The sequence below is a fragment of the Ips typographus genome, linkage group LG14 (assembly GCF_016097725.1).
Source record: "Ips typographus isolate SLU linkage group LG14, UJ_Ityp_2.0, whole genome shotgun sequence".
Lineage (NCBI taxonomy): Eukaryota > Metazoa > Arthropoda > Insecta > Coleoptera > Curculionidae > Ips > Ips typographus.
This window is the reverse complement of record NC_138435.1, coordinates 1,896,422-1,924,302: the sequence shown is the minus strand read 5'-3', so window position 1 is coordinate 1,924,302 and position 27,881 is coordinate 1,896,422. Positions and strand designations below refer to the sequence as shown.

At 36.9% G+C, this 27,881-nt stretch overlaps 6 protein-coding genes across 11 annotated transcripts; 2 read left to right on the top strand and 4 right to left on the bottom strand.

Moving 5' to 3' along the window:
- Nucleotides 1-559: 559 nt before the first annotated feature.
- LOC145737431 (uncharacterized) lies at nt 560-8,912 on the bottom strand. Of its 3 annotated transcripts, XM_081992112.1 has the most exons (7): nt 8,727-8,912; nt 8,377-8,449; nt 8,196-8,303; nt 7,391-7,460; nt 4,424-4,528; nt 782-907; nt 560-723 (listed from the first exon to the last, which is right to left on the bottom strand). In XM_081992112.1, exons 3-7 carry the CDS (start codon nt 8,292-8,294, stop codon nt 632-634), a joined length of 492 nt encoding a protein of 163 aa, XP_081848238.1. In that variant the 5' UTR covers nt 8,295-8,303; nt 8,377-8,449; nt 8,727-8,912; the 3' UTR covers nt 560-631. The 3 variants fall into 3 exon arrangements, with proteins under 3 accessions (XP_081848238.1, XP_081848237.1, XP_081848240.1); XM_081992111.1 differs by lacking the exon at nt 8,377-8,449; XM_081992114.1 differs by lacking the exon at nt 8,377-8,449 and having other exon boundaries at nt 4,424-4,513.
- A 2,420-nt stretch (nt 8,913-11,332) lies between these two features.
- On the bottom strand, nt 11,333-15,284 carry LOC145737712 (integrator complex subunit 11-like). The gene is made up of 8 exons (XM_081992525.1): nt 15,041-15,284; nt 14,746-14,978; nt 13,940-14,483; nt 13,721-13,884; nt 13,532-13,666; nt 12,209-12,340; nt 11,945-12,158; nt 11,333-11,605 (listed from the first exon to the last, which is right to left on the bottom strand). The coding sequence occupies exons 1-8, from the start codon at nt 15,151-15,153 to the stop codon at nt 11,350-11,352; spliced, it is 1,791 nt and encodes a 596-aa protein (XP_081848651.1). The 5' UTR covers nt 15,154-15,284; the 3' UTR covers nt 11,333-11,349.
- Nucleotides 15,285-15,347: 63 nt separating this feature from the next.
- LOC145737713 (maternal protein exuperantia-1-like) lies at nt 15,348-17,853 on the bottom strand. 4 transcript variants are annotated; one of them, XM_081992528.1, is made up of 4 exons: nt 17,626-17,853; nt 16,297-17,094; nt 16,052-16,240; nt 15,348-15,994 (listed from the first exon to the last, which is right to left on the bottom strand). In XM_081992528.1, exons 2-4 carry the CDS (start codon nt 17,077-17,079, stop codon nt 15,668-15,670), a joined length of 1,299 nt encoding a protein of 432 aa, XP_081848654.1. In that variant the 5' UTR covers nt 17,080-17,094; nt 17,626-17,853; the 3' UTR covers nt 15,348-15,667. The 4 variants fall into 4 exon arrangements, with proteins under 4 accessions (XP_081848654.1, XP_081848655.1, XP_081848652.1 ...); XM_081992529.1 differs by lacking the exon at nt 17,626-17,853 and adding an exon at nt 17,475-17,610; XM_081992526.1 differs by lacking the exon at nt 17,626-17,853 and adding an exon at nt 17,432-17,585.
- A 218-nt stretch (nt 17,854-18,071) lies between these two features.
- LOC145737866 (peroxisomal multifunctional enzyme type 2-like) lies at nt 18,072-23,878 on the top strand (the record flags this gene model as incomplete). Its single annotated transcript, XM_081992708.1, has 13 exons — nt 18,072-18,226; nt 18,303-18,612; nt 18,667-18,819; nt 18,986-19,105; nt 19,216-19,412; nt 19,468-19,661; nt 19,952-20,085; nt 20,391-20,581; nt 20,637-20,733; nt 20,795-20,989; nt 21,043-21,197; nt 21,257-21,374; nt 23,853-23,878. Coding segments are annotated over exons 2-13 (1,773 nt in total), but the record flags the coding sequence as incomplete, so codon positions are not given.
- On the top strand, nt 22,844-26,621 carry LOC145737716 (non-specific lipid-transfer protein-like 1). Its single transcript, XM_081992533.1, has 3 exons — nt 22,844-22,998; nt 23,853-24,035; nt 26,318-26,621. The coding sequence occupies exons 2-3, from the start codon at nt 23,882-23,884 to the stop codon at nt 26,527-26,529; spliced, it is 366 nt and encodes a 121-aa protein (XP_081848659.1). The 5' UTR covers nt 22,844-22,998; nt 23,853-23,881; the 3' UTR covers nt 26,530-26,621.
- On the bottom strand, nt 26,524-27,494 carry LOC145737715 (protein seele-like). Its single transcript, XM_081992531.1, has 3 exons — nt 27,283-27,494; nt 26,851-27,176; nt 26,524-26,798 (listed from the first exon to the last, which is right to left on the bottom strand). Exons 1-3 carry the CDS (start codon nt 27,395-27,397, stop codon nt 26,658-26,660), a joined length of 582 nt encoding a protein of 193 aa, XP_081848657.1. The 5' UTR covers nt 27,398-27,494; the 3' UTR covers nt 26,524-26,657.
- Between the last annotated feature and the right edge of the window lie 387 nt (nt 27,495-27,881).

Genomic DNA, 27,881 nt, shown 5'->3' with positions numbered 1-27,881 from the left:
AGAGGGTAGTTTAGACTGTACTCATTTTACAGTAAAAAAAATCACCACCATCAGACTTAATCCAGGGGCGTAGCAGCCCAAGAAACCCGAGAAAACAGCAAAAATGTGAAATTTATTGTCCTCGAACGGCAAAAACGCCATAACTCACATTCTAAACGTCCGATTGAAGTGATTTTTGCGTCAGAGGGTAGTTTAGACTGTACTCATTTTACAGTAAAAAAAATCACCACCATCAGACTTAATCCAGGGGCGTAGCAGCCTAAGAAACCCGAGAAAACAACAAAAACGTGAAATTTAGTGTCCGCGAACGGCAAAAACGTCATAACTCCCATTCTAAACGTCCGATCGAAGTGATTTTTGCGTCAGAGGGTAACTTAGACTGTACTGAATTCACAGTAAATAAATCACCGCCAACAGACTTAATCGAGGGACGTAGCAGACTTTTTCTCTGTCCTTGTCCAGCGCACGCAATTATCAATGTTTCTCTGTCAGTTGCACAGATTTTTGCTCTGTTTTTCTTTTACCACAAGGATTACCTGAATAGGAATACAACCCAGTGTGAATTTGAAGTGATATCTTATAATACTCAAACACTAATCAAAACAATTTAAATAATACATACATTTTCTGGTTACATTAAGTAGATTATGATTAGAAAAAACAAAAAAATCAACAAATTTGTACTGCTCTGCGCAGAATGGTTGTATCCGTATTTTTCCCGCCCTGTAAATGATTAACGAAAAATCGATTATTAGTCAAAACAGACAAACCGTCAATGTACATTTTTGGCGTAGAAATGTATCACAACAGCAGGTTCTCAAACGGGTGTACTTGTTGCAATCCAACGCTACAGTGGTGCACAATTGGGAGCCAAAATAGCAAGTGTGCGGTATGTATGGTAGAAATTCTGCAACAAAATGTCAAAATGACGTGTGATTTGGAAGAAATATGGCAACCACGTATCACGTCAATAATGTTCGATTTTTTTCTAGCTTCAAATGGGAAAACCAGAGCTGTATAGATGGGTATTTTGAGGTTTTCTTTTGAAATTTTCAAATCAGTTAAGATTGTGGTCTGAAATTTGAACACCCTGTAACTGAGTTGTTTTTGGGAGTTCGGGGAGGTTGAACCACTCAAATTAACCGTCTTGAGTTCCTCTTTCTTGTGGTGTAGAGTAAAAAAATCTATCGGAAAAATTGCGTACAGGGTGACCAAAAATCGTCAATCACCATACTTTTCATGTACATCCTGTATATTGCAAGCAAAAACTGTCCTGCAAACTTACGGTGTTGGGTTAAGGAGTTGATTAGGAGCATTTTTGGTCTCTCGCAATTTTTTTGTAACTTTCACCGGTTTTGAGTTATTTAGAAAAAACTGCTTTGGTGCAACAAATTTACAAATGTAACTTGAAAATTGCATTCTGTTAAGGACAGTCCGGGACAAAATCGCTTGTAAAACGCACTTGGAGTGACCGAATCACGTTTTTAAGTACATTTTTGGAATCCTCATTAAATTTCTTATCCAATAACCTGAAAAAACACCACAAAATTTGGTACACTCAGGTACAAAAGCGGTGTCAAAGTTTAAATTGACAGAAACACAGTTTAAAAAGACAGTCAGGAACAAAATCGATTGTAGAACCCACTTGGAGTGAGAAAATGACTGTTTTAAGCACATTTTTGGAATCCTCATTAAATTTCCTATCCAATAACCTCAAAAAACACTACAAAATTTAGTACAGTCAGGGAGAAAAGCGGTGTCAAAGTTTGAACTGTCAGATACACATTGGGAAAAGACAGTCAGTGACAAAATCACCTATAAAATCCACTTAGAGTGACAAAATGGCTGTTTTAAGCACTTTTTTGGAATCCTCATTAAATTTCCTATCCAATAACCTCAAAAAACACTACAAAATTTAGTACTGTCAGGGATAAAAGCGGTGTCAAAGTTTGAACTGTCAGAAACACAGTGGGAAAAGACAGTCAGTGACAAAATCACCTATAAAATCCACTTAGAGTGACAAAATGACTGTTTTAAGCACATTTTTGGAATCCTCATTAAATTTCCCATCTAATGACATAAAAAAACACTACAAGATCAGGTAAAGTCAGGGAGAAAAGTGGTGTCAAAGTATAAACTGTCTGAAAGACAGATTGTAAGAACTGTTAGGAACAAAATCGCCTGTAAAACCCACTTAGAGTGACAAAATGACTGTTTTAAATACATTTTTGAAATCCTCATTAAATTTCCTATCCAACCACATGAAAAAATACTACAAAATTTAGTACAGTCAGGTAGAAAAGCGGTGTCAAAGCTTGAATTGACAGAAACAGTTTAGAAAGACAGTCAGGAACAAAATCGATTGTAGCACCTACTTGGAGTAACAAAATGACTGTTTTAAGCACATTTTTGGAATCCTCATTAAATTTGCTATCCAATAACCTCAAAAAACACTCCAAAATTTAGTACAGTCAGGGAGAAAAGCGGTGTCAAAGTTTGAACTGTCAGAAACACAGTGGGAAAAGACAGTCAGTGACAAAATCACCTATAAAATCCACTTAGAGTGACAAAATGGCTGTTTTAAGCACTTTTTTGGAATCCTCATTAAATTTCCTATCCAATAACCTCAAAAAACAGTACAAAATTTAGTACTGTCAGGGATAAAAGCGGTGTCAAAGTTTGAACTGTCAGATACACATTGGGAAAAGACAGTCAGTGACAAAATCACCTATAAAATCCACTTAGAGTGACAAAATGGCTGTTTTAAGCACATTTTTGGAATCCTCATTAAATTTCCTATCCAATAACCTCAAAAAACACTACAAAATTTAGAATAGTCAGGGTGAAACGCGGTGTCAAAGTTTGAACTGTCAGATACACAGTGGGAAAAGACAGTCAGTGACAAAATCACCTATAAAACCCACTTAGAGTGACAAAATGACTGTTTTAAGCACATTTTTGGAATCCTCATTAAATTTCCTATTTAATGACATAAAAAACACTAAACAATTAAGTACAGTCAAGGAGAAAAGTGGTGTCAAAGTTTGAACTGCCAGAAACACAGTTTGAAAAGACAGTCAGTGACAAAATCGCCTGTAAAACCCACTTAGAGTGACAAAATAACTGTTTTAAGCACATTTTTGGAATCCTCATTAAATTTCCTATCCAATAACATCAAAAAACAGTACAAAATTTAGTACAGTCAGGGATAAAAGCGGTGTCAAAGTTTGAACTGTCAGATACACATTGGGAAAAGACAGTCAGTGACAAAATCACCTATAAAATCCACTTAGAGTGACAAAATGACTGTTTTAAGCACATTTTTGGAATCCTCATTGAATTTCCTATCCAATAACCTCAAAAAACACTACAAAATTTAGTACAGTCAGGGAGAAAAGCGGTGTCAAAGTTTGAACTGTAAGATACACAGTGGGAAAAGACAGTCAGTGACAAAATCACTTATAAACCCACTTGGAGTAAGAAAATGACTGTTTTAAGCACATTTTTGGAATCCTCATTAAATTTCCTATCCAATAACCTCAAAAAACACTACAAAATTTAGTACAGTCAGGGTGAAACGCGGTGTCAAAGTTTGAACTGTCAGATACACAGTGGGAAAAGACAGTCAGTGACAAAATCACCTATAAAACCCACTTAGAGTGACAAAATGACTGTTTTAAGCACATTTTTGGAATCCTCATTAAATTTCCTATTTAATGACATAAAAAACACTAAAAAATTAAGTACAGTCAAGGAGAAAAGTGGTGTCAAAGTTTGAACTGCCAGAAACACAGTTTGAAAAGACAGTCAGTGACAAAATCACCTATAAAACCCACTTAGAGTGACAAAATGACTGTTTTAAGCACATTTTTGGAATCCTCATTAAATTTCCTATTTAATGACATAAAAAACACTAAAAAATTAAGTACAGTCAAGGAGAAAAGTGGTGTCAAAGTTTGAACTGCCAGAAACACAGTTTGAAAAGACAGTCAGTGACAAAATCGCCTGTAAAACCCACTTAGAGTGACAAAATAACTGTTTTAAGCACATTTTTGGAATCCTCATTAAATTTCCTATCCAATAACCTTAAAAAACACTAAAAAATTTAGTACAGTCAGGGAGAAAAGCGGTGTCAAAATTTGAACAGCCAGAAACAAACACAGTATTAGTAATTTACTGGTAAAATTTTCCTGTTAAAGTAAAATATTTACTTTACTGGTAATTCACCCATCACTAGTAAACTTATAAAGTGATGATGACTAGTTGCGTAACAAAAAGCGATTCCAATTCGACATTATTGACTGATTATGGCTGCCAACGAAGTAGCACGTGATTCGCCTAATAATTTCCTCCATTAGTCATTCTTTAGGAAGCTTTTTACGTTCTAATCACATTCCGGTAGACCAATCAAATTGTAACTCACCGTGAAATCTGCGATCACAACAACAGTGATCACTAATCAAGTCTGAGCTGGTGCAGTAGTGTTTCTCCTCTTTGGTACATTCTTGACAGCCTGCAGGTACATTAACTGTAAATTGATTAATTTCCAATTTAAAGTGGAATCATTAATGCATTTTGAAGATTGATAATTGAAATCAACTCGAGTGAAACGTTTCGGGTTTTTCGAGCGGTTTCAGAGTGTAATTGCACAGAACAACAAAAACTCTATTTTGAATGCGTAATTGGATTTGGATTTTGTAGGGCAATCAAGTAGAAAATTGTTTAAATTTTTAGCGAAAAACATTGGGCAATCCTTGTAACCTTGTGACAATTTTCGTTTATCCTGAACCGGTTGCAATATTGGTCAAACAAGTTGAAGTCATAAATCGCGGCACTTTTCATGCACCCCCTGTATAGTAGGGGCACCTTAAGACTGTAAAACTTCCAGGGATGAGTTTAGCAGTTTTGTACAAACATTTTTGGTCTCTTATAATTTTTTTGTAACTTTCACCCTTTTCGAGTTATTTAGGAAAAACTGCTTTGGTGCAACAAATATGTAAATGGGTTGAAATTTTTGAACACCCGGTAACTCAGTTATTTTTGGGAGTTCTGCGAGGTTGAGTCACTCAAATTAACCGTCTTGAGCTGCTCTTTCCCGTGGTGTAAAGCAAAAAATTCTATCTGAAAAACTGCTTACAGGGTGACCAAAAATCGTCAATCACCATACTTTTCATGCACACCCTGTATACTGGAAGCGAGAACGGTCCTGCAAACTTACGGTGTGAGGTTAAGGAGTTGATTAAGAACATTTTTGGTCTCTTGCAATTTTGTTGTAACTTTTACCCTTTTCGAGTTATTTGGGAAAAACTAGTTTGGTGCAACAAATATGTCTAGTCAAATCAGTTGAAAATGTGGTCTAAAATTTGAACACGGTTTAAAGGACAGTCAAGGACAAAATCACCTATAAAACCCACTTGGAGTAAGAAAATGACTGTTTTAAGCACATTTTCGAAATCCTCACTAAATTTTCTGTCTAATGACATAAAGAAACATTAAAAAATCTTGTACAGTCAGGAAGAAAAGCGGTGTCAAAGTTTAAACTGTCAGAAACACAGTTTGAAAAGACAGTCAGGGACAAAATCGATTGTAGAACCCACTTGGAGTGAGAAAATGACTGTTTTAAGCACATTTTTGAAATCCTCATTAAATTTCCTATCCAATAACCTCAAAAAACCCTACAAAATTTGGTACAGTCAGGGAGAAAAGTGGTGTCAAAGTTTGAACTGTCAGATACACAGTGGGAATAGACAGTCAGTGACAAAATCATCTATAAAACCCACTTGGAGTAAGAAAATGACTGTTTTAAGCACATTTTTGAAATCCTCACTAAATTTCCTGTCTAATGATATAAGAAACATTAAAAAATCTTGTACAGTCAGGGAGAAAAGTAGTGTCAAAGTTTGAACTGACAGAAACCCAGTTTGAAAAGACAGTCAGGGACAAAATCGATTGTAGAACCCACTTGGAGTGAGAAAATGACTGTTTTAAGCACATTTTTAGATTCCTCATTAAATTTCCTATTCAATAACCTCAAAAAACACTACAAAATTTTGTACAGTTAGGGAGAAAAGTGGTGTCAAAGTTGAACTACCAGAAACACAATGTGAAAAGACAGTTACTGACAAAATCACCTATAAAACCCACTTGGAATGAGAAAATGACAGTTTTAAGCACATTTTTGAAATCCTCATTAAATTTCCTATCCAACCACATGAAAAAATACTACAAAATTTAGTACAGTCAGGGAAAAAAGTGGTGTCAAAGTTTGAACTATCAGAAACACAGTTCGACAAGACAGTCAGTGACAAAATCACTCATAAAACCCACATGGAGTAAGAAAATGACTGTTTTAACCACGTTTTTGGAATTCTCATTAAATTTCCTATCCAATAACCTCAATAAACACTACAAAATTTAGTACAGTCAGGGAGAAAAGTTGTGTCAAAATTTGAACTACCAGAAAGACAATTTGAAAAGACAGTCAGGGACAAAATCACCTATTAAACTCACTTGGAGTGAGAAAATGACTGTTTTAAGCACACTTTTGAAAACCCCATGAAATTTCTTATCCAATAACCTCAAAAAACACTACAAATTTTAGTACAGTCAGGGAGAAAAGTGGTGTCAAAGTTTGAACTGCCAGAAACACAGTGTGAAAGGACAGTCAGGGACAAAATAACCTATAAAACCTACTTGGAGAAAGAAAATAACAGTTTTAAGCACACTTTTGGAATCCTTATTAAATTTCCTATCTAATAATATGAAAAAACACTACAAAACTTGCTACAGTCAGGAAGAAAAGCGGTGTCAAAGTTTAAACTGTCAGAAACACAGTTTGAAAAGACAGTCAGGGACAAAATCGATTGTAGAACCCACTTGGAGTGAGAAAATGACTGTTTTAAGCACATTTTTGGAATCCTCATTAAATTTCCTATCCAAAAACATGAAAAAATACTACAAAATTTAGTACAGTCAGGGAAAAAAGTGGTGTCAAAGTTTGAACTGTCAGAAACACAGTTTGACAAGACAGTCAGGGTCAAAATCGCTTGTAAAACCCACTTGGAGTAAGAAAATGACTCTTTTAAGCACATTTTTGAAATCCTCATTAAATTTCCTATCCAATGACGTGAAAAAACACTACAAAATTTAGTACAGTCAAGGAGAAAAGCGGTGTCAAAGTTTGAACTGTCAGAAACCTAGTTTGAAAAGACACTCAGGGACAAAATCGATTGTTATGGTCGTAGTTGGCTGTGGTTCTCTCGTTCCCAAGTAAGTTCGTATATACTTTGAAATGACAGCTGTCATATAATAATTGTTTGCTTATCAAAGACGTACGCTTTTTGTGACAATTGCCATCCATAGGCGACCTGACCGTAATACGTATACTTACTGGCACTGACGTCACTACTAAGCGCGACGTTGCGCGCCTGCGTCGTCGATATCTCGTGCTCGATAATGTAGAGCTCGAATCAGATGAGAAAAGGCCACCGCATCATCAATGACGCAGTTTTTAAAACTATTTCTTTCTCCTTCTACAGTTGCCGTCGCATTAGATATAATCAGAGGCGTCCTATTAAAATATTCCCGAAAATATATTGTTAAGCGGTCAAAAAGCCACTTGGCAACGTAGTACGGTTTTTACTTGGACACAATTAAAACAGATGCGGCAGCGGCCAGGGACATTTGGACCTTTTTATATGCTTTTACTAGCCGGCACTCTAAACGGTGTTGCCAAGTTTAAAAAAATGTAGTGGCGGACAGGGAGACTTAGGGGGTTAGGTTAGGTTCCGTTTTAGTCTGGTGTTTTGGTTGTATTGTTGATGGTCGCAGTTGAAGTTCACATAGTGTTGAATGAATAAAAAACGTTATTTTGTCAAAATGTCTTTCAAAAAGGTTGGAAAGAAAGGTGTTATCATATACAGCGAAGGCCGTGAAATCGTCAGTAACGTCTTACAATTTATGAAGAAAGAAGCAGAAGGAGTTTCCATTCCTTTAAAAAACTTGTTGTCTTTTATTTTCTTTATTAAAAACGACGAAAATGTTTCATTTTACTGATAAAATAATAGCACGCCACTGACTGGCTGCAACAACTTGGAAAGTAACGAGAGCAGCAATATTTAAAGCGAGACGTACAGAGATCGTGACATCATCGTTTGATGACGCCTGTGGCCTTTTCTTAGCTGATTCGAGCTTTATTCCTCGTATTTGACGTTTTTCGCGTCGTCCCTGACGGTAAACGCCGTTACCGCAATGGCGGTTAGAGTGTGGCACAAAAGCATCCACGATGACGTCATATGGGTTGCCTGTAACATTTTTAATTACTCATTATAAAACACTTCTCTCTCTCTCTCGCACTAGAAATTAAGAGGGTCTGACCTTTTTTAATTCGCCTTAATTGAACTAATTAATAATATCGCTTTACCAAGGTTCAAGCTGATACTGTGCTGTACTAAAAGTTCTGAATTATTATTTTTATTATTAAATCAATACGAAACAAAGTGGGGGGGTCTCCCCCTTAATATACAAGTTGAACAACCCTTGAAAGGGCTCGTAAGGGGGTAGTTATAGCCCCTTTGTTGTGTGAGCGAGTGAAAAGTGCATTAATGCAAGGAAAATGCAAATTTCCAAGCGCAACAAGGAAATTCAATTAGAATAAGGTTAAGCGAGTAAATATTCCACTGAGAACGGTGATTTTTAACTAAATTTGTAAGTAAAATCTAAACAACCTTTAGGAAAAGTCACTCTGCGCGCACATCACTTTAATTAAAAAAAAAATCACATTTTGAGTGAAAAACTCGATATTTGAGAATGTACTGAACAGAAAGAGGCAAATCGATCGAAACTACGCGGAAAAATGGCAAAAAACGTGCACGCACCCGAAACATTGAACATGCAAAGTGTTGTCAAGTCGCATTTACCGTTTGGAATCGAACCGAATGCGCGTACGTACATATCAGAATGTGACTCACACAAACACCATACTATAATAGACTGGGCATAGTCAATTCACCGGCTTGAAACTGAATTAGTTGGCGGAAAGTTATATGATGTGACACTAACCCGCCATTGTCTGCCTACTGAAGAGTCACATTCTGTCAGCAGTGTTTTTGAGTTTTTCCAACCAACTTATTTTTCCTATGACGTTGCTGTTGGATAAAGGAGTTGATAGGGAACATTTTTGGTCTCTTGCAATTTTTTTGTAACTTTCACCGTTTTTGAGTTATTTAGGAAAAACTGGCTGGGTGCAACAAATATGTAAATCAATTGAAATTGTGGTCTGAAATTTGAATGCGATTTAAAGGACAGTCAGTGACTAAATCACCCATAAAATCCACTTGGAGTGAGAAAATGACTGTTTTAAGCACATTTTTGGAATCCTTATTAAATTTCCTATATAATGACATAAAAAACACTAAAAAATTGAGTACAGTCAGGGAGACAAGTGGTGTCAAAGTTTGAACTGTCAAAAGGACAGTTTGACAAGACAGTCGGTGACAAAATCACCCACAAAACCCACTTGGAGTAAGAAAATAACTGTTTTAAGCACATTTTTGGAATCCTTATTAAATTTCCTATCCAATAACATGAAAAAACACTACAAAACTTGCTACAGTCAAAAAAAAAATGGTGTCAAAGTTTGAACTATCAGAAACACAGTTTGACAAGACAGTCAGTGACAAAATCACCTATAAAACCTACTTGGAGTGGGAAAATGACTGTTTTAAGCACATTTTTGAAATCCTCATTAAATTTCCTATCAAATGACGTGAAAAAACACGAAAAATTTGGTACAGTCAGGGAGAAAAGTGGTGTCAAAGTTTGAACTGTCAAAAGGACAGTTTAACAAGACAGTGAGTGACAAAATCACTTATAAAACCCAAATGGATTAAGAAAATGACTGTTTTAAGCACATTTTTGAAATCCTCATTAAATTTTCTATCCAATGACGTGAAAAAACACGAAAAATTTGGTACAGTCAGGGAGAAAAGTGGTGTCAAAGTTTGAACTGTCAAAAGGACAGTTTAACAAGACAGCCAGTGACAAAATCACTTATAAAACCCAAATGGATTGTAACTGGACTGTAATAGGGAAAAGAACTGCAGTTTGTGTTAATTTCTACAGCTTCCTTTATGAACTGGTCAAAGAGATTGAAGATACTTTTATTAGATTTTATACAACTTTATTTATAAAACAACATATTATTTATTATAAAACAATGGAAAGACATAAGCACACTCGAATAATAATTATCGTCTATCTTCCTAAACCTGAGTATCTTAAATTGTCATTAGATGACATAATGTTTATGTAGTATGTTCTGTAAAATTGATCATTTTAACAGCTTTGTATAAAGCTTTCCATTGATGCATAAAAGTTTATAGGTTTATGGTACGGTTCGGCCGCTAGGGGGCGTCAAAGTTGATTATTTTTTTGTGCACTTTTTGTGGTACACTCGCTTATTCAAATCAAAATAACTCCCTTATTTGAGACGCTTTGTATAAAGTTTTATATGTCAATGGAAAGCTAATGAAATGAGCTTTCCATTGATGTATAAAAGTTTATAGGTTGATGGTACGGTTCGGCCGCTAGGGGGCGTCAAAGTTGATTATTTTTTTCTGCACTTTTTTTGGTACACTCGCTTATTCAAATCAAAATAATTCTCTTATTTGGGACGCTTTGTATAAAGTTTTATATGTCAATGGAAAGCTAATGAAATGAGCTTTCCATTGATGTATAAAAGTTTATAGGTTGATGGTACGGTTCGGCCGCTAGGGGGCGTCTAAGTTGATTATTTTTTTCTGCACTTTTTTTGGTACACTCGCTTATTCAAATCAAAATAACTCTCTTATTTGGGACGCTTTGAATAAAGTTTTATATGTCAATGGAAAGCTAATGAAATGAGCTTTCCATTGATGTATAAAAGTTTATAGGTTGATGGTACGGTTCGGCCGCTAGGCGGCGTCAAAGTTGATTATTTTTTTTTGCACTTTTTTTGGTACACTCGCTTATTCAAATCAAAATAATTCTCTTATTTGGGACGCTTTGAATAAAGTTTTATATGTCAATGGCAAGCTAATGAAATGAGCTAGGGGGCTCTTGTTTTTTGCTCAATATCTCAAAAACGTTTTGAGGTTAGAGGTCTGAAGCTGAAAGAGGTTTTTACCACAAATGCCCCTCGAATGGGATGCAACTTTTACCTTCTATACACTTTTTTGGTACCACGCACCGTTTGACTTTTTTTTTAATTTTGACAAATTAGAAACTAGAATTGTCAAGAATTTTCAATTCTAATATACCTATACCCTGTATATTTACAAAAAAAAAATGATGGCACGATTGAAATGAATTCTATTGACCCATCACATTAATCAGCCCCAAAATATAACTGCCCAAATCCTCGTCCTGATTGGTCCAAGACACGTACACGGTTTTCTGCGCTTCATCCTCGTCACCCTCGACTTTGACCAAAACCGATTCGACGGAAATCTCACCTTCCGAAAACGTCACCGACCACTGGGGCAGTTTATCGCTGAGGAAGGTGTGCAACTTGTGGGCCGTCGCCACAGTCGGTCCGTTATCGTTTACGGACACGGTCGATGTGAATCTGCAAGTTAAATCATCTGAAATTGAAAAAATACCCGATTTGGACTTGGATTTGGGTCTTCAAATTTTCAAATGGCTTGGATTTTTCGAATTAAATTAATTGACCTAAATCGTGTTAGGAACATCACTAACCTAACCTAACACGATTTAGGTCAATTAATTTAATTCGAAAAATCCAAACCCTGAGGATGACACACCGATATAGTGTCGAAACGTTGGCGGTAGATTTGTAAAATTTCAAGACCCAAATACAAGTCCAAACACACCAAAATACGGTGTATTTTTTCAAATAATTTTTTTCTGGACAAAATTCCCGTTTACACGAAAAAAAAACTAAAACCTGATGACGTGTCGGTTGATTCCAGCTTCTTTGCAAGCCTCGTCCACGTCCATCAAGCAAATGTTGTTGTCTTTCATCACCAGGACGCCGTGCAATACACGACGACGTTTCGGATCTGGAGGTAACGCGTTAAACCTCTTCGCCTCGGATTTGAGTAGCGGTAACGATACATCGATGGGGATTTTTACGGGAGTTGAAATTATGTTGGTTTCGCCTGAAAAGCTGATTACAACCACTTTCCGCATAAAAAATACACTAAAATACCGTTAGCGGGATTGAAACATTTGATATTGAACTCTTGTTGGATTTTCTCTTTGAGAAAAGCAATTTTCTCCGCCTCTCCGTGTACTAACATAACGTTTCTAGGCTCGCAATATTGAATCAGTTGCATTATACCTGTAATAAAAATTAAAGCCGTTTTTTTTGAGATTGTCTCAAAAAAACTCGTTTTTAGGTACATTTTTGTGCAATTTTCCAAAAAATTCGCTTATTTGAAACATTCTGTATAAACGCACCCTATAACAAAAGAAAGCTAGTGAATGGGACTATCACGTGACTTTGACCGGACTAAGCTAAGTTGTATAGTTTGGCCGCTAGAGGGCGTCAAAGTTGATTATTTTTCTTCGGATATTTTCATGAATATCTCGAAAACCGGTTTGAGTTGGGGGTGTGAAATTTTTACCACGTATACACCCCGATAGGAGGCAACTTTTACTAAATATGACATTTTTCTGTATAGCGCATTGTTTGACTTTGAAAAATAAAAAACTAAATTTCTGACATTTATTACAGGGGGTACCCCATAGATTTTTCTGGAAAATTTTTGAATTTTAAAAATTCTTTTTGGCTGCCTTGATACGTTTAGGTTAATGGTAGATAGGTGGCTTAGAGTGTCATTTGTCGAAATATAAATTTTTAAAGGTGCCCTAACAACTGTCAAAAAGCCGTAATTTCAAAGTCATCTCCAAAATTGTCCTAGTTAAAACAAAATGGACGTCAGATTTGAGTTCCCTAGTTTGGAATTAGCAAAAAAAGGTCATTTTTATTAAGCAAAATCCAATATGGCCGCTATTAGTATAGTAGGCCCAAAGGTTCCAATTTTAAGTCAAAATTTCGTGCACTTTTCTAAAAAATCGTCCAAAACTGGCTTATTTGAAACATTCTGTATAAACACGCTAAATAACAAAAGAAAGCTAATGAATGGGGCTATCACGTGACGTTAACTGCACCAGGCTAAGTTGCACCATTTGGCCGCTAGAGGGCGTCAAAGTTGACTTAAATACCTCCGAAACCCCTCAAATTAGAAGTGTGAAATTTTTACCACAAACACACCTCGTAGGGATGCAAGTTTTTACACTTTTTTTAAACCATGTACAGTGTGACCTTGAAAAATTAAAAATTTTGAATTTTAAAAATTTTTTTCTTCTTTAAAAATCTTTAGAATCAATTTAAGACAGAAGTGAATTTTAATATGACGTCACTGTCATTTCTCTTGTGACTGAGTGTATGTACACGCTAAAAAACGGCTTAATAAAAATTGTGGCAACGTTGCATGTGAATTATCTGTTGGTCACACATTTTACTGACCTTTCGCATCCGCGTGAGCCGAAAAGCTCATGTACTCCACCGACATTTTCACTTCCACCACTTGTCGATTTTCAAATTCGACTTTTTTGGCGCCATTTAGTATTTTGTGGCCCACAGTGCCTTGCACGCAAAATCCTGCAATTTTCAGACAAACGTAACAATGAGCAGTGATACAGTACAAACACTGACCAGGCATAATAATCATGTTGTTTTCGTTGGGTGCCCATTTTTTGAATATTTGCAAACTCAAACCGGCGTGCAGCATACCGGGCGTGGCAAAAACAACCATCGGCCCTGGATTATCGATAAATTGTCGATCGAACGGCTTGATGTGTTTGAAATCAAACATGTTCCTGTAAACGCAACCAGACATACACTAAAACCTAAAAAAATGACATTTTTTGATACCGTTGCACAAACGTTTTTCGAATCTTCTGATTGGTCCATGTAATAAACATTTTGTAATAGTTGTTGGCCTTCTCCGTGAGCCCCAAAGCGAAATAAATCGGTGCTTTAAGGTTCATTCGTTCCCAATAAGTTTCCAGTAAAATGCACAGTTCCTGTGCCCTGCCTAACGCAAAAACTGGAATCAGTACTTTGCCACCCCTGTCTACGCATTCGTGAACTTTTTTCAAAAAATCCTTTTCGCGACACCGTTTCGAATCCCTGATGGTGGTGGCGTACGTCGCTTCTGATATAAGTAGATCTGGACGACATTTGTCAATCCAGGCGGCTCCTAAATGTCGATCAGGGGTCATATTGTAATCTCCAGTGTAGACAACCGATTGGGAGCCCACTCTGATCCAAAACATTGCAGCACCCAACACGTGACCGGCGTAATACGCCTTTATTTCCAGATCATTGTCCACCATGACGCTTTGGTGTAGTGTGACGGCTATTACTTTTTTCATGCAATCCTTAATCATTTGAGAAGTGAAAAAATTCTGATCTCCTGAAACATTTTTTTATTATTTAAAAGTTTTTGGGGAATTTCTCCCTTAAATGACCTTTTAGGGCAAAAGTGCCCTAAAGCAGTCTTGTAGAGAATAAAACTCCCTACAACTCTCCCTTATTACACTTTTTTGATATTTTTCAAATAACCAACTTATGGGTTTAATTTTTTAAAACAGTTTTAGGGGATTTTCACCCTTTTGCAGCAAAACCAATCACAAACAACCCACTGTCTGCAAATGTAGACTTGGCATTGTACTAACCTTTTTTCTCCACAGAAACTTTTCGCATGTCCTCCAATAAAATTGGTGCAATAGCTTTAGTTGGATGGGTCATGTAAATCGGGCCTGTATAACCAACCATTTCAGACATATAAGGCAAAGCCCCACAATGATCAAGGTGAAAGTGGGAAATAATGACACAGTCTACGAAAGGTGTTAGAGGACTTTCGGGTGTGATATATGAAAAGTCTGGAAACCTGCGTTCGTCGTTATAACTAAAAGACAACAAATTAGGGTTTAAGTGGCAGCTCAAAAAGGTCTTGTGTGGGATTGTTACCCCATGTGCATTCCACAATCTAGCATTATGTTTTTACCCCCAATGGATAACAATATACAGCTTCTGCCTACATCCTGACCTGCACCAAGTGGAGTTACCCGTAGTTCTGGCATTTTGAATCTTTTTAGAAACTTTACGACACTGTTAATAACAGAATAGCAATTCACTAAATATTAGTAAATAGTTTGTTTTGGTTTAGAGGTTATGTTTTCTATGTTGCCACTGAAGATATCAACCATCACGTGACACGACATTAACAAACTGTATACACAAATCACGTGTTCAAACCAAAAAGCAACCACCTCAATTGAATCACAATTACCTTTATTCAACTTTTTGTATTACATTACAAGGAATAATATTAATTATTAATTGTAATACAATAATAATTAATTAACAGCTATTAAAAGATGTACAAAATAAATCACCCATTATTATCAGTATCACAAAAGAAAAAAAAATCAATCCACTATAAATAAATAAACCTTTAAACTCGATCAACATAAATAGAATTTTCATCTCTGTGCAAAACAAACAAAAATTAAATCTCTAAACAAAAAAAAAACAGCAATTAATGAAATTAAACATCTACCTACGCGATAAAGGCACTAGATTGCTAAGTCTGTGTTAATTAGCAGGCACTTCTACTTTGACGGGGTCGGTCCTGGGGGACGTTTCGACGCTTGGGGCGTTCTCAGATTCTGAACTGGCCAGTACGGTCGACTCCTCGCTTTTTATTTCGATTTTCACGTCATCTTTGGTCTCTGACTCTTTCTTAGATCGGGATTTGGAACGGTTTTTACCACCCTTGCTGAACGACCTTGGTCTCGCCCGCCTGTTTGGTGGGTATCTGGACCAGGTGGTTTTCGGTTTCACCGGCTGCTTGTCCGGATCGAAGAAACAGTCCAGAATCACCAGGAGTTCAATCAAGTCTTCTTCTTTGGCATTGACAATCTGTAACCAAACCGAAGTTAGACCAATAATACACAAATACCTTACTAACTGGCTGACCTCTTCTTTCAAAATCTTTTCAAGTCCCGGTTTTCCTCCTTGTTCGTAAGTTTCCTTCAGCTTGTCGTAATCAATGTTGTTTTCTGCTAAAAGTCGTCTGAGATAACTGGCGTGTTGTCTTTCAGGCGGACTGGCCTTCATCAAAGCTCCAAATACTGCTCGGAATGAGTTTTGTCGTTGCAGTAGCAGCTGGAATGAATTAAATTTTAATTAATCACCAATTAACATTATAAGTTGATAACTACCTTGAAAGCTTCAATTTCATGTTCTTCAACCGAAATTGTGTTAGTGTATGGACAAACTAACTGAATTAAGTTAGGGCACTGAACCTGACTTAATTGAGTTATAAGTGCACCAACATTAGGGTCCTCCCTCTCCCCTTGAGCAAGATGTACGGCAATATCGTATATAGCAGAGGCTCTTTCTACAGCACTGCTATAATCCGTGGTGTCCTTCCCCAACAATACCTTTCCCATAGTTTTTAAACTGTAGGTTTTGATAGTAGTCTGGCATTTTGCTTTGGCCAGGCTGAACCCATTCGTAAACCCTTTGCACACCTTCTCAAACCGTTCCAGCAGGTTGTTTCGGCGCAACGCTTCCAACAGCATTCCTGGGGTGGTTTTGCGCACCTCGTGAAAGATCAAAAGGACTCCATCTGTGTCCCCTTTGACCGTCTCCAGCCACTGGACAAAGTCGGTCACGGCGCAAATTTCGCTTTTAGTCTTCAAGAATTGACCGGTGCGCATATCCTTCAGTCGTCTGTAGCGCACCGCGTTATATATTTTGACGTTGTACTTGCGACTGTAGAACGGATTGAAATCGGCGAACGGCATGATGTACTGCGAGAATTGCGATTCCGGAGTGTAGCCTGCCAGTTGGACAATTTCGTCGATTAAACGACGTCCAGTGGTGTCCACCGCCCATCCCACCAGCCGGTATTTACCGATCGGGACGCCTTTTGGGGGGATTTCTGTGAAACGTGGCACCGAATTCTCCTCACTGGAGCTCGAGGTGTCGTGTTGTACCATTTTTGTGCTTTGTACCTAAACATTTCCTTTATTAGCAAAATCTAAATGTGCCAACCCCCTCTATAAACAGTAAACCCAACCAACCCTCTTCAGTCAGTTTATAACATAAAGTAGGCTGTGGACTGTGATAATTGGAAAACATATTCATGTCACATTGACAGGTTACAAAATATCAACTAAACATTTTGGAAGTGAAATCTAACCAATGCAGTGTTGCACGTGGTTTCCTGCAACTAGGTACTATTCAAACAATGTAAATGAGCCCTACCTACATTTCCAGATATAGACATTACTCATATACTTTTAGGTTAACTGTTAACAGATGTAAAAATTATAAAAGATTTTGAATTACCCTCAAGGGACTGGTAACGGGCTAAAATGTTCAGGTTACTTACTAAAAGGGCAGGAACAAAATGGACTTAAAATCCTAGAGTATGAGTGCATCGCACGTGTCAGATAGGTGGGGGGGGGACAAAAAAATCGGAAGTGCACCCGGAAACCATTCGAATAGCGCCCATTTTGAATAAGTACCCGTGCATTACTCACCCTTTTCGCAGTTAATTGGATTTCCACCCCTTTTCGTTTGCAGAAAACTACGCTGAAAAACAACCGAACAGATTGATAAACAAAATCGTGTGTTGCTTGATGGCCAGAACGAAAGTTGACGGGAAAACGCCAGTCAAATGGAACGTATCGGGAAATTGTCTAATTTATATACAAAACAGATAACGTCACTTTGTAATTTTCCAATAGTGCACCCAAAAACAATCGATAATGCAACGATAGAGATTTCGTTCACGTAAAAGTGGACTTTTCACCCTAATACACCCTGAAAATTTGAAAAACCCGCCTTGTTTGGTTTGGTTGACTGTCACAGTTGGCAATAAGATGACAAGTTGATTGACTTTTCCGCTGGACCACGTGACACTCCATTGTGTACCATTCACGTAATCACGTGGTAACTAACGTTGCCAACTGTGATTTTAGCTTTGTTTTGGTTTGTTTATGTGGTTTATATTCAAATATTTATTAATTAATTGTTATGCAGTGTTTTTAAGTAAACTTTCACCTTAAATAAATACTTGAATAGATTGTTGCTTTATGTGAACACTTTCTTATCTACACTAAATTGAACATATAAACACAAGTAAGTTTTAACTTCAGTATTAACCTAAATCCCACAATAATCAAATTGAAATAGTGAATTTATTTTATTATTGCAGGTTTGTTGAGGCTTTAGTGTAAAACAAAGTTCAAAGTTCAACGCCCGCAATTATCATTTTATTGAAAACTAGTTAATTACTGCCAGTGCACAGTTAAGTATCAGTTTAGTAGACAAAATGGTTGAACTAAGATTTGATGGTCGTGTGGTGGTGGTGACTGGAGCTGGAGCAGGGCTGGGAAGAAGTTACGCCCTTGAATTTGCTGCCAGGGGTGCCAAAGTGGTGGTGAACGACTTGGGTGGCACCAGACATGGAGATGGCAGTTCAACCAGTGCTGCTGATACTGTGGTCAATGAAATTAAACAGAAAGGTGACTATTTCAGGCTGTGCTTACTCAGGGTAATGTTGTTTTTATTGTTTCTAGGGGGAGTTGCTGTGGCTGACTACAATTCAGTAGTTGAAGGGGATAAAATCGTTAAAACTGCCTTAGATCATTTTGGTAGAGTGGATGTGGTTGTGAACAATGCAGGCATTTTGAGGGATAAAAGTTTCCCTAGAATGTCTGACCAGGATTGGGGTAAGTTTTACACGCCCTCTAGTGACCAACCTGTCAAACCTATTATTAAGCTGAGACAATCAGAAAACATTGTTGCCAAATTAAGTTTTACTTTCCTGCTAAAACAACAATTTGAATTTTGAGGTCACTCCTGTACACTGCAAGTAATTTTGAATTTCTAAAACAGATTTGGTGCATCAAGTACACTTGAAAGGTAGTTTCAAGACTGCCCAAGCTGCCTTTCCTCTAATGAAAAAACAAGGTTATGGACGTATCATTATGACGTCATCAGCGGCCGGATTGTATGGTAAGTAATACAGGAAGAATCACAGTTTGACGTAAACTGGCAACTTAACGTGACGTCATCCTCATTTAGTTTGATTTTTCTCTATGCAATGTGATGATAATTAATTAAAGGTAATTTCGGTCAAACCAATTATTCGGCTGCCAAAATGGGTTTAGTGGGCTTGTCAAAAACTATCGCACTGGAAGGTGCCAAAAACAACGTACACTGCAATGTTATTGTACCGACTGCGGCCAGTAGGCTTACCGAAGACATTTTGCCTCCGGACGTTTTCAACGAACTGAAACCCGAGTTTATAGCTCCGGTTGTGGTAAGTGTTGGAAAAAATGGTAAAAATCACAGTAAAATGGAGTGACGTAATACAGGCCTACATGTGTCACGAGTCGTGTGACTCTAACGGTTTAATTATCGGTGCTTCGGGTGGTTGGGCGGGTCGATACGCTGTTGCCAATTCGAAAGGTGCTTTACTCAGATCTACCATAGCCGATTCGGTGACATTGGAGAAGGTTCGCGACAATTGGGACCAAATCATCGATATTTCCCAACCAATTTTAAAAAAGTACGTAAATTCTACTACTAAACGATAAGTATAGACAGCAACGATAAGAGCAACGTGAGATGGCACCACTAAACGCATATTCTGTTGGAAAACATCACGTGATCCTTCAAATGACATTTTGACATTTAAAACTGTCATGTGACCGTCAGGATCTGTTTTGACGTTAAAAAAGTCGCTTGAACCGTAAAGGGCTTCCTTTTTGGGTGCCATTTTAATTACATTGCGCTGGTTGTCTGTACTTATCATTTAGTCTACCATATGTTCTTACGTACAATTGAGGCTTTTTACAGTACAATCCAAGAGTCTACAATGGATTTAATTGGTTCTCTGGACGCTTTGAGGACTACAGAGGGCAGCACGAACAACGTTGACACTGACGTATACGAATACAGTAATAAGGACACGATTCTCTACGCACTGGGAGGTATACTTTTGTACTTTGTAGTGGGCCGTTAAGTCATTGCGTTTTATTTCTAATTTTTACAAAAATATGCAATTTTATCAGTTTTAACTTCAGAATGGTTTTAATGAACAGGAAAGGCCATATTTTAGCAAAAAGCACTTTGAAACGTTTTACCTACCAAAATTGTTCGAAATTTCTTGGATCAACTTTAAAGCCTTTTAGAAAGCTCATTTCAATGGCTATCCATAGACATATAAAACTATTACCGAAATAGGCAAAATAAGCAAGTTATTTAGGATTGAATGAAAGAGGAGAAATGGTTTTAGTGGGAGCCACACTATCGGACAGCAACGAACTGAAATATTTGTATGAAAATCACGAGGAGTTTGCAGTGTTGCCTACCTTCTTTATTTTACCGGCCTTACAAATGATTTTAGTTAATCCGGGAATGTCCGTGGCCATTCCCGGCAAGCAGATCAATTTGGCTCAAGTTCTACACGGTGAACAATACATTGAAGTATGTAACGTCATTCGTGTCAATAACGGGTGGGAAACCGGTGTTTTTCTAATAGATATTCGGCGATGTACCGGCGGAAGGACGATTAACGCAAAAAATGGAAATTGCCGAGGTGTTGGACAAAGGTTCCGGAGCTGCTATAGTGATTAACGGTGATTGAAACTTGTTTCCTTTGTCGGTTAACTTAATGTACAGGGTGTTGGTAATATACAGTGGACTCCCTGGATCGAAACGGTAATCTATTGATCAGAAATCAAACGGTTGTGTTTGCGGTGGGGGCTGGCAACTTTGGCGGACCTCGAACTGGTACCAAAGTGGTACCTTCCCTTCCTAAACCGAACAGAAAGCCGGATCAGTGTTTAACTCAAGCTACTAGCGTCGATCAGGCCGCTTTATACAGGCTTAGTGGTAAATTAAGGGTATTTGACTGATAATTTGTCAATAAATGAACGGTTTTTAAGGTGATTTAAATCCACTCCATATCGATCCAAATATGGCCTTGCTAGGCGGTTTTGACACTCCAATTTTGCACGGACTTTGTTCATTGGGCTACTCTGTACGTTTGGTGTTGCGGGCCTACGCCGACTACGATGTTTCCCTGTTTAAATCTGTCAAAGTGAGTCCGCTACACACTCTACACTAATTCCAGGTACAATTGTTGTTTCTGTTGTCCAGGCCCGATTCACTAAACCGGTATTTCCCGGCCAAACACTGAAGGTGGACATGTGGAAGGAAGGGAATAGAATCTATTTCGAAACGTCGGTGGTTGAAAACGGTCAAGTTGTTATAAGCGGTAAGTAACCGTTACCTGAAAACGTTAAAATCTACTTTAAAACATGTTTGGGGATTTTATAATTGGCAATACTGTCAAAACGTCAGTTGGCAACAAAAACAACCTTTGATGCGTTACGTCATCTGCAATGTTGCCAGGTCTACCGTTTTTGTAGTTCTTTTACCGTTCTCCTGTTTTTTGTATGTTTAATCTACCGTTTTTAATTGCGTTATTGCCATTATGTTGGTTGTGAAACTTTTTATATACTTTTCAGTTTATTGAATGGGAAATTGAATAAGGATGCGCTAAAAACAGTCATTTTCTTACTCCAAATTATTCTCTAAAACCACGTGCTGTCTGTCACTAATGTCAGAATTGTAAAAATTTTACTAGAATTTGCAGGAATTTTAACACAGTTTTCGAAACAAGACGATTTTGTGAGGTTTAACAGTTATTTTGACTATTGTCACTTTATAGTCTAGCTTAATAGTCTTCTAAAATCACGTGACAACTGTCACTGACGTCAAAACTGTCAAACCATGCTCTAAAGTTGCAAAAATTTGGGTTTAGAAACGTTTTCTTGCAGTATTTGGTATAAAACGTGTTTCTGAGGTTTATGACCGTTATTTTGACAATTGTCATGTGACCGTTTAGCTAAATAATGTTCTGAAATGACGTGACAACTGTCACTAACATCAAAACTGTCAAACCATGCTCTAAAGTTGTAAAAAACAGGATTTAGAAATGTTTTCTTGCAGTATTTGATATAAAACGTGTTTCTGAGGTTTATGACCGTTATTTTGACAATTGTCACGTGACCGTTTAGCTAAATAATGTTCTGAAATGACGTGACAACTGTCACTAACATCAAAACTGTCAAACCATGCTCTAAAGTTGCAAAAAACAGGGTTTAGAAACGTTTTTTTGTAGTAATTGATATAAAACGTGTTTCTCAGATTTATAACAATTAATTTGACAATTTTCACTTCATAGTCAAGCTAAATAGTCTTCTGAAATCAGGTGACAATTGTTACTAATGTCAAAACTGTCAAACTATGCTCTAAAGTTGCAAAAATCAGCGTTTAGAAACGTTTTCTTGCAGTATTTGAGATTTATGATTTTGACAATTGTCACGTGACTGCTTAGCTAAATTATCCTTTAAAACCACGTGATATCTGACGTCATCTGGTCTGTCTGTCATTAATGTTGAATTATTTTTATAACAAATGGTCAGTTCACTTATTATTGCTGTTTTAAGAAGGTTTGGTACTTTTATAGCTCTATGACGGGTACCATTTTGGTGGTAAACATAGAAAAACAAACTTTTCACGTTCCCCTGGTATTTAGCTGTATTGATCATATAGTAGCGCGTCATTTCTAAAAAACCTTGATAACGATTTATCAACGACGTTGCCACATGTACATTTTACCGTCTATTAATTAATGCATGACACTCATGAGCGTGTACAATCGAGTGCTGGCAACGTTGCGTTTTCAATGATTATAATACACATTTTTGCAGCCACTCGTTTGCGGGTCAATGTTCACGACAGGTCTCATCGTTTTTTTCCTGTAATCACACATTTTGGGTGTTTTCGATTGTTTCAGTTAAGTACAAACCACTGACAGAGCATTACCCATTAAGGTGAGTGACTACTTTGGTTCAGTTTGGTCTAGAACTATTCCATACAAGAAGTAAACGATCAGTATAGTGTAGTAACAGTAGTTTTGATGTATTTTACAATAATTAGTCTTGTCGTTTTTGACAATTAATTGAAAGTGAAAGTCAATAAGCAATGCTTAAGTGGGGTTATGAATAACTGTCCTGAAAGCTTAACAATAATTTAAATATACTTTTTATTGTTTAGATACTTCAAATTCAAGGGTTTCTTTATCTAAGTTTTAATATGATACAGTTTAGCACTACAATCACTGGTTTGTGCATGTTTTTAGAAGATAAAGTGACATTTGGCAACGTTGTTAGTCGACTTGTGACAGTTTGTCAAAATCCTAGAAGTTTGCATTGAAATTTTTGAGTCTTTTTTACTGTTTTGAAAGGTACGATTCTTGTACATTTTTTGCTTTTTATTTTCAATGCTAAAATCACTGCAACTTTTGTAAAACCATTCAAGTCCAGTCATTATCTATAGTAAGCTTTTGCTTGTCACACTAATAATTTGACAGTTATTGCCATATTGTTTTAAACAGGGATTTGTTGTGAATTAATTGTACAACAATCCAATATCAATTCAAATAAAGTTAAATAATGTACTTTTAATCATTTAGATGTCTTCAATAGAATGCATGATAAGTTTGATAATAACAATGACAAGTTTGACAGTTCTTTTCCCTATAAAGGAAATTTTTCATTTGGTTTTAAATCATTTGACAGAACAGGACGTAAATACTCAATACTCTAGCCTAGAAACGTTATAATAATGTGAATTGACAGTCGTTTTTGAGTAAATTGTATACTTTTGACTTTTTCTACCAAAACAGGTGCCTACGTAGACTTGAAATCAATTAAAATGGTGGCCAAATCCAGTTCAGCAGCACTGAAAAGCGATGCGGTGTTCGAGTTTATCATCGATCAAGTGAAAGCCGATCCGAACAAAGCTAAAAGTGTTGGTGGCGTATTCCTGTACAAAATCACCAAAGACGGCAAAGAAGTGAAACAATGGAGTAAGTATTATGTCCAAGAAAAGATGCACAAATGTGTCAGTTTGAGAAAAATTAATAGCTTTATGGTTTGTGATTGGTCAAAAACAAATTGATTTACGCAAACACTACCAGGGTAGTATGTAAAATTTATGGAAATTTTTCCAGAAAATGTTCAGTAATTTTCCGGAAAAAATTGAAAATTCAAAAATAATTAGTTTTTTACATTTTTGTACTATTAACTGCAAAAAACGAGCCACTAGTCAATTTAACGCCCTCTAGCGGCGAAACGGGCAACTTAGCCGTGTCCGCTCAACGTCACGTGATAGCCCCGTTCATTAGCTTTCTTTTGTTATTTAGTGTGTTTATACAGAGTGTTTCAAATAAGCTGGAAAAGTTCACGAAAATGTAATCTAAATTAGGGATTTTTTGGGCCTACTATACTAACGGCGACCATTTTGGATTTTCTTCAAAGTGAGTTTTTTAACTAATTTGAACCTGGGGAACACAAATCTGACGTCCATTTTGCTCTAACTGGCACCGTTTCGGAGCTGACCTTAAAATTATGGCAATTTTGACACTTTAGGGCGTGGCACCCTTGCAAAATGACATTTTGACAAATGACTCTTAACGTCATTTTTGTACTATTAACCTGAAGATATTTAGGCAGTTGAGGTTAATTTTGAAAAAAAAAAATTCTAAAAAAACCAGAAGGTATCACCATTGAAATTTCTTGACAATTCTAGTTTTTTATTTTTCAAGGTCAAACGGTGCATGGTACCAAAAAAGTGTATAGAAGGTAAAAGTTGCATCCCATCGATGTGCATTTGTGGTAACAATTTCAAACCTCTAACCTGAAACGTTCCTGAAATATTGAGCAAAAACTTCAAAAAACGAGAGTCAACTTTGACGCCCTCTAGCGGCCAAACGGGACAACTTGGCCGTGCCCGCTCAACGTCACGTGATAGCTCCATTCATTAGCTTTCTTTTGTTTTACGGTGTGTTTATACAAGGTGTTTCAAATAAGCGAGTTATGGACAATTTTCGGGAAAAGTGCACGAAAATTTAATCTAAATTAGGGATTTTTTGGGCCTGCTATACTAATGGCGACCATTTTGGATTTTCCTCAATCAAAGTGATTTTTTTAACTAATTTGAACCTGGGGAACACAAATCTGACGTCCATTTTGCTTTAACTGGCACCGTTTCGCAGATGACCTTGAAATTATGGCAATTTTGACACTTTAGGGTGTGGCACCCTTGCAAAATGACATTTTGACAAATGACACTTTACGTCATTTTTGTACTATTAACCTGAAAGTATTTAAGCAGTTGGGATTAATTTTGAAAATAACAATTTCAAACCTCTAACCTGAAACGTTCCTGAGATATTGAGCAAAAACTGCAAAAAACGAGAGTCAACTTTGACGCCCTCTAGCGGCCAAACGGGACAACTTGGCCGTGCCCGCTCAACGTCACGTGATAGCTCCATTCATTAGCTTTCTTTTGTTTTACGGTATGTTTATACAGGGTGTTTCAAATAAGCGAGTTATGGACGATTTACTGGGAAAGTGCACCTCAAAATGGGAATTTCTGCCTGTCAAAGTAAGGCTGCTAGAGCAAAAACAATTGAATATCGATACAAACATTTTACATCAAGTAGGCCTAGAATTTGACGTGTAGATTCCAAAAATCGAATAAAAAATTATAAGTTTGGTTTGTTGCTCAAATTTGGAACACCCTGTATACTGTGTATCTAGGAATAAAGTATATGAAAGTGAAAATTAAACCAGTTACAAGGATGTAAAAAATTCATTGAATCACTCTGTAAACTACTTCATTGTATTGTCATTAACTCGGTTATTTTGACAATTATAGGGTGGTTTAATACACCAATTTGTAGCCCTTGAAATTCTCTTTTTACCACCCTGTATAACGTTTTTACCTAAAACGTCCAATAACTGAGTTATTTACTACTAAAACTGAGTTGTTTGTTGTAAAGTTTGATTTTGACACTTTTTACTGTGACAGCCCATAACTTTATTATTATGACAGTTACAGGGTGGTTCAATACACCAATTTGTAGCTCTTGAAATTCTCTTTTGACCACCCTGTATAACGTTTTTACCTAAAAAGTTCAATAAGTGAGTTATTTACTGTTAAAACTGAGTTGTTTGATTATGACAGTTTTTACTGTGACAGCCCGTAACTTTGTTATTTTGACAGTTACAGGGTGGTGCAATATACCAATTTGTAGCCCTTGAAATTTTCTTCTGCATCTCTGAATAACTTTAATAAACGTTACAGCTATGGACCTTAAAAACGCCAAAGTGTACGAAGGGCAGCCCGAAGCAAAACCCAACACTACTTTAACCATTTCCGATGACGATTTCATGCTACTGGCCGAGGGCAAATTGCAGCCCCAGCAAGCGTTCATGAAAGGCAAACTCAAAGTGACCGGCAACATTATGCTCGCCCAAAAACTGGCCCCTCTATTAAAAGCCAACGCCAAATTGTAAAATATTAAGCACTTTATTAATTGGGTAATGTAAGTTTGTGGTGGTTTGTTGTTAATGGTGATGTTTTTATTAAAGTTGTTTTTAATATAAAAGGCTGCTTTATTTGGTAATAACAAGTGTAAACCTGTTCACAATTCTTTTTTAGGTGGTGAGCTTTGTGGTGGACAAATTTGTGACTCTTGAATGCAGAACTTAGTTTCTATGTTGTCTTCCTCGTTTTGGTAATATTTGATGATGTTTTCTTCAAACTCCTCTATTATTGTCTCACACTGAAAGCAGTTTCAGTTGCCTTACCAAAAAAAAAACTGTTAAAACACTTACATAATACTTCAAGCTTTTATTCAAATCGTCGTCTTGAACAAACTCCACCTCAGACATGTGAGGATTCATTTTACCCTCAGAGGACACCATTTTCATGATGGTTAACGTGCCATTGGACTTCCACAGACCTCTGACGTAGTCGTCCATTTTTTGACAGATACCCTCCATTAGTTCAGATAGAAAGATTTCAGAGTGCGCCACCGGCACTGTTTTTGGGGCCTCATAGTTGCCCTGAGGGTCTAAACGATGTCCCCCTATTTTTACTGTTTGAGTTTTGTCCACATTTTTCACTGCCTCACTCAATTCCTGAATGCTTGCCGCACAAACTAAAAATTAGGTTATTTCCACCAGTTACAAGTAACAAATCCAAACTTAAGGGTAAAAATAATGTACACTGAGACAGCATGATTGAAAATAGTAAAACTGACTTACCCAAACAACGTACTTCTTTATTGTCCAATTTAACGTTTTGCACCACATCCTGGGATTTAAGTTGCGTAAACTCGATAAGACAAAGGATTAGGGTGAGATAATGTTTGGAAAACATGTTCGTCAAGTTCAAACGCTGCAAACCAACTGAAAAACCTTCTTAATTTGTGTGGATTATCCGTAGGAACGAACCTCATTTTTGTGTTGTTGACACGTCGTATCCCCAATTTGATTGGTTAGAGGTTAGGTTATTGGTTGCTTTATCAGTATAATTTGCTTGTACAGTTTTAAAAGTATTTTTTTCATAGAGTGATTGATTAACTGCCGCGGATGTAATTAGTGGGAATAATAATTTTATAATCGTAATGGTGCAGGTGGTGAAACGAATTTGGCGCCATTATTTATATTTTGGGTCGGGTGGCGACACCTGGTGACCTACTACGAATTAGTACGCGTACGCGTACGTAATTCTTGGACGAATCCATTCTAAAGGTATGGTCACAGTCAATGTCACGACTTTATCGTTTATTCCACTTTAATTAAAACGTTTTAAATTAGTAGAGTGGCTCAGAATCACTTTATGGGGGTTAAAATGTTTGATG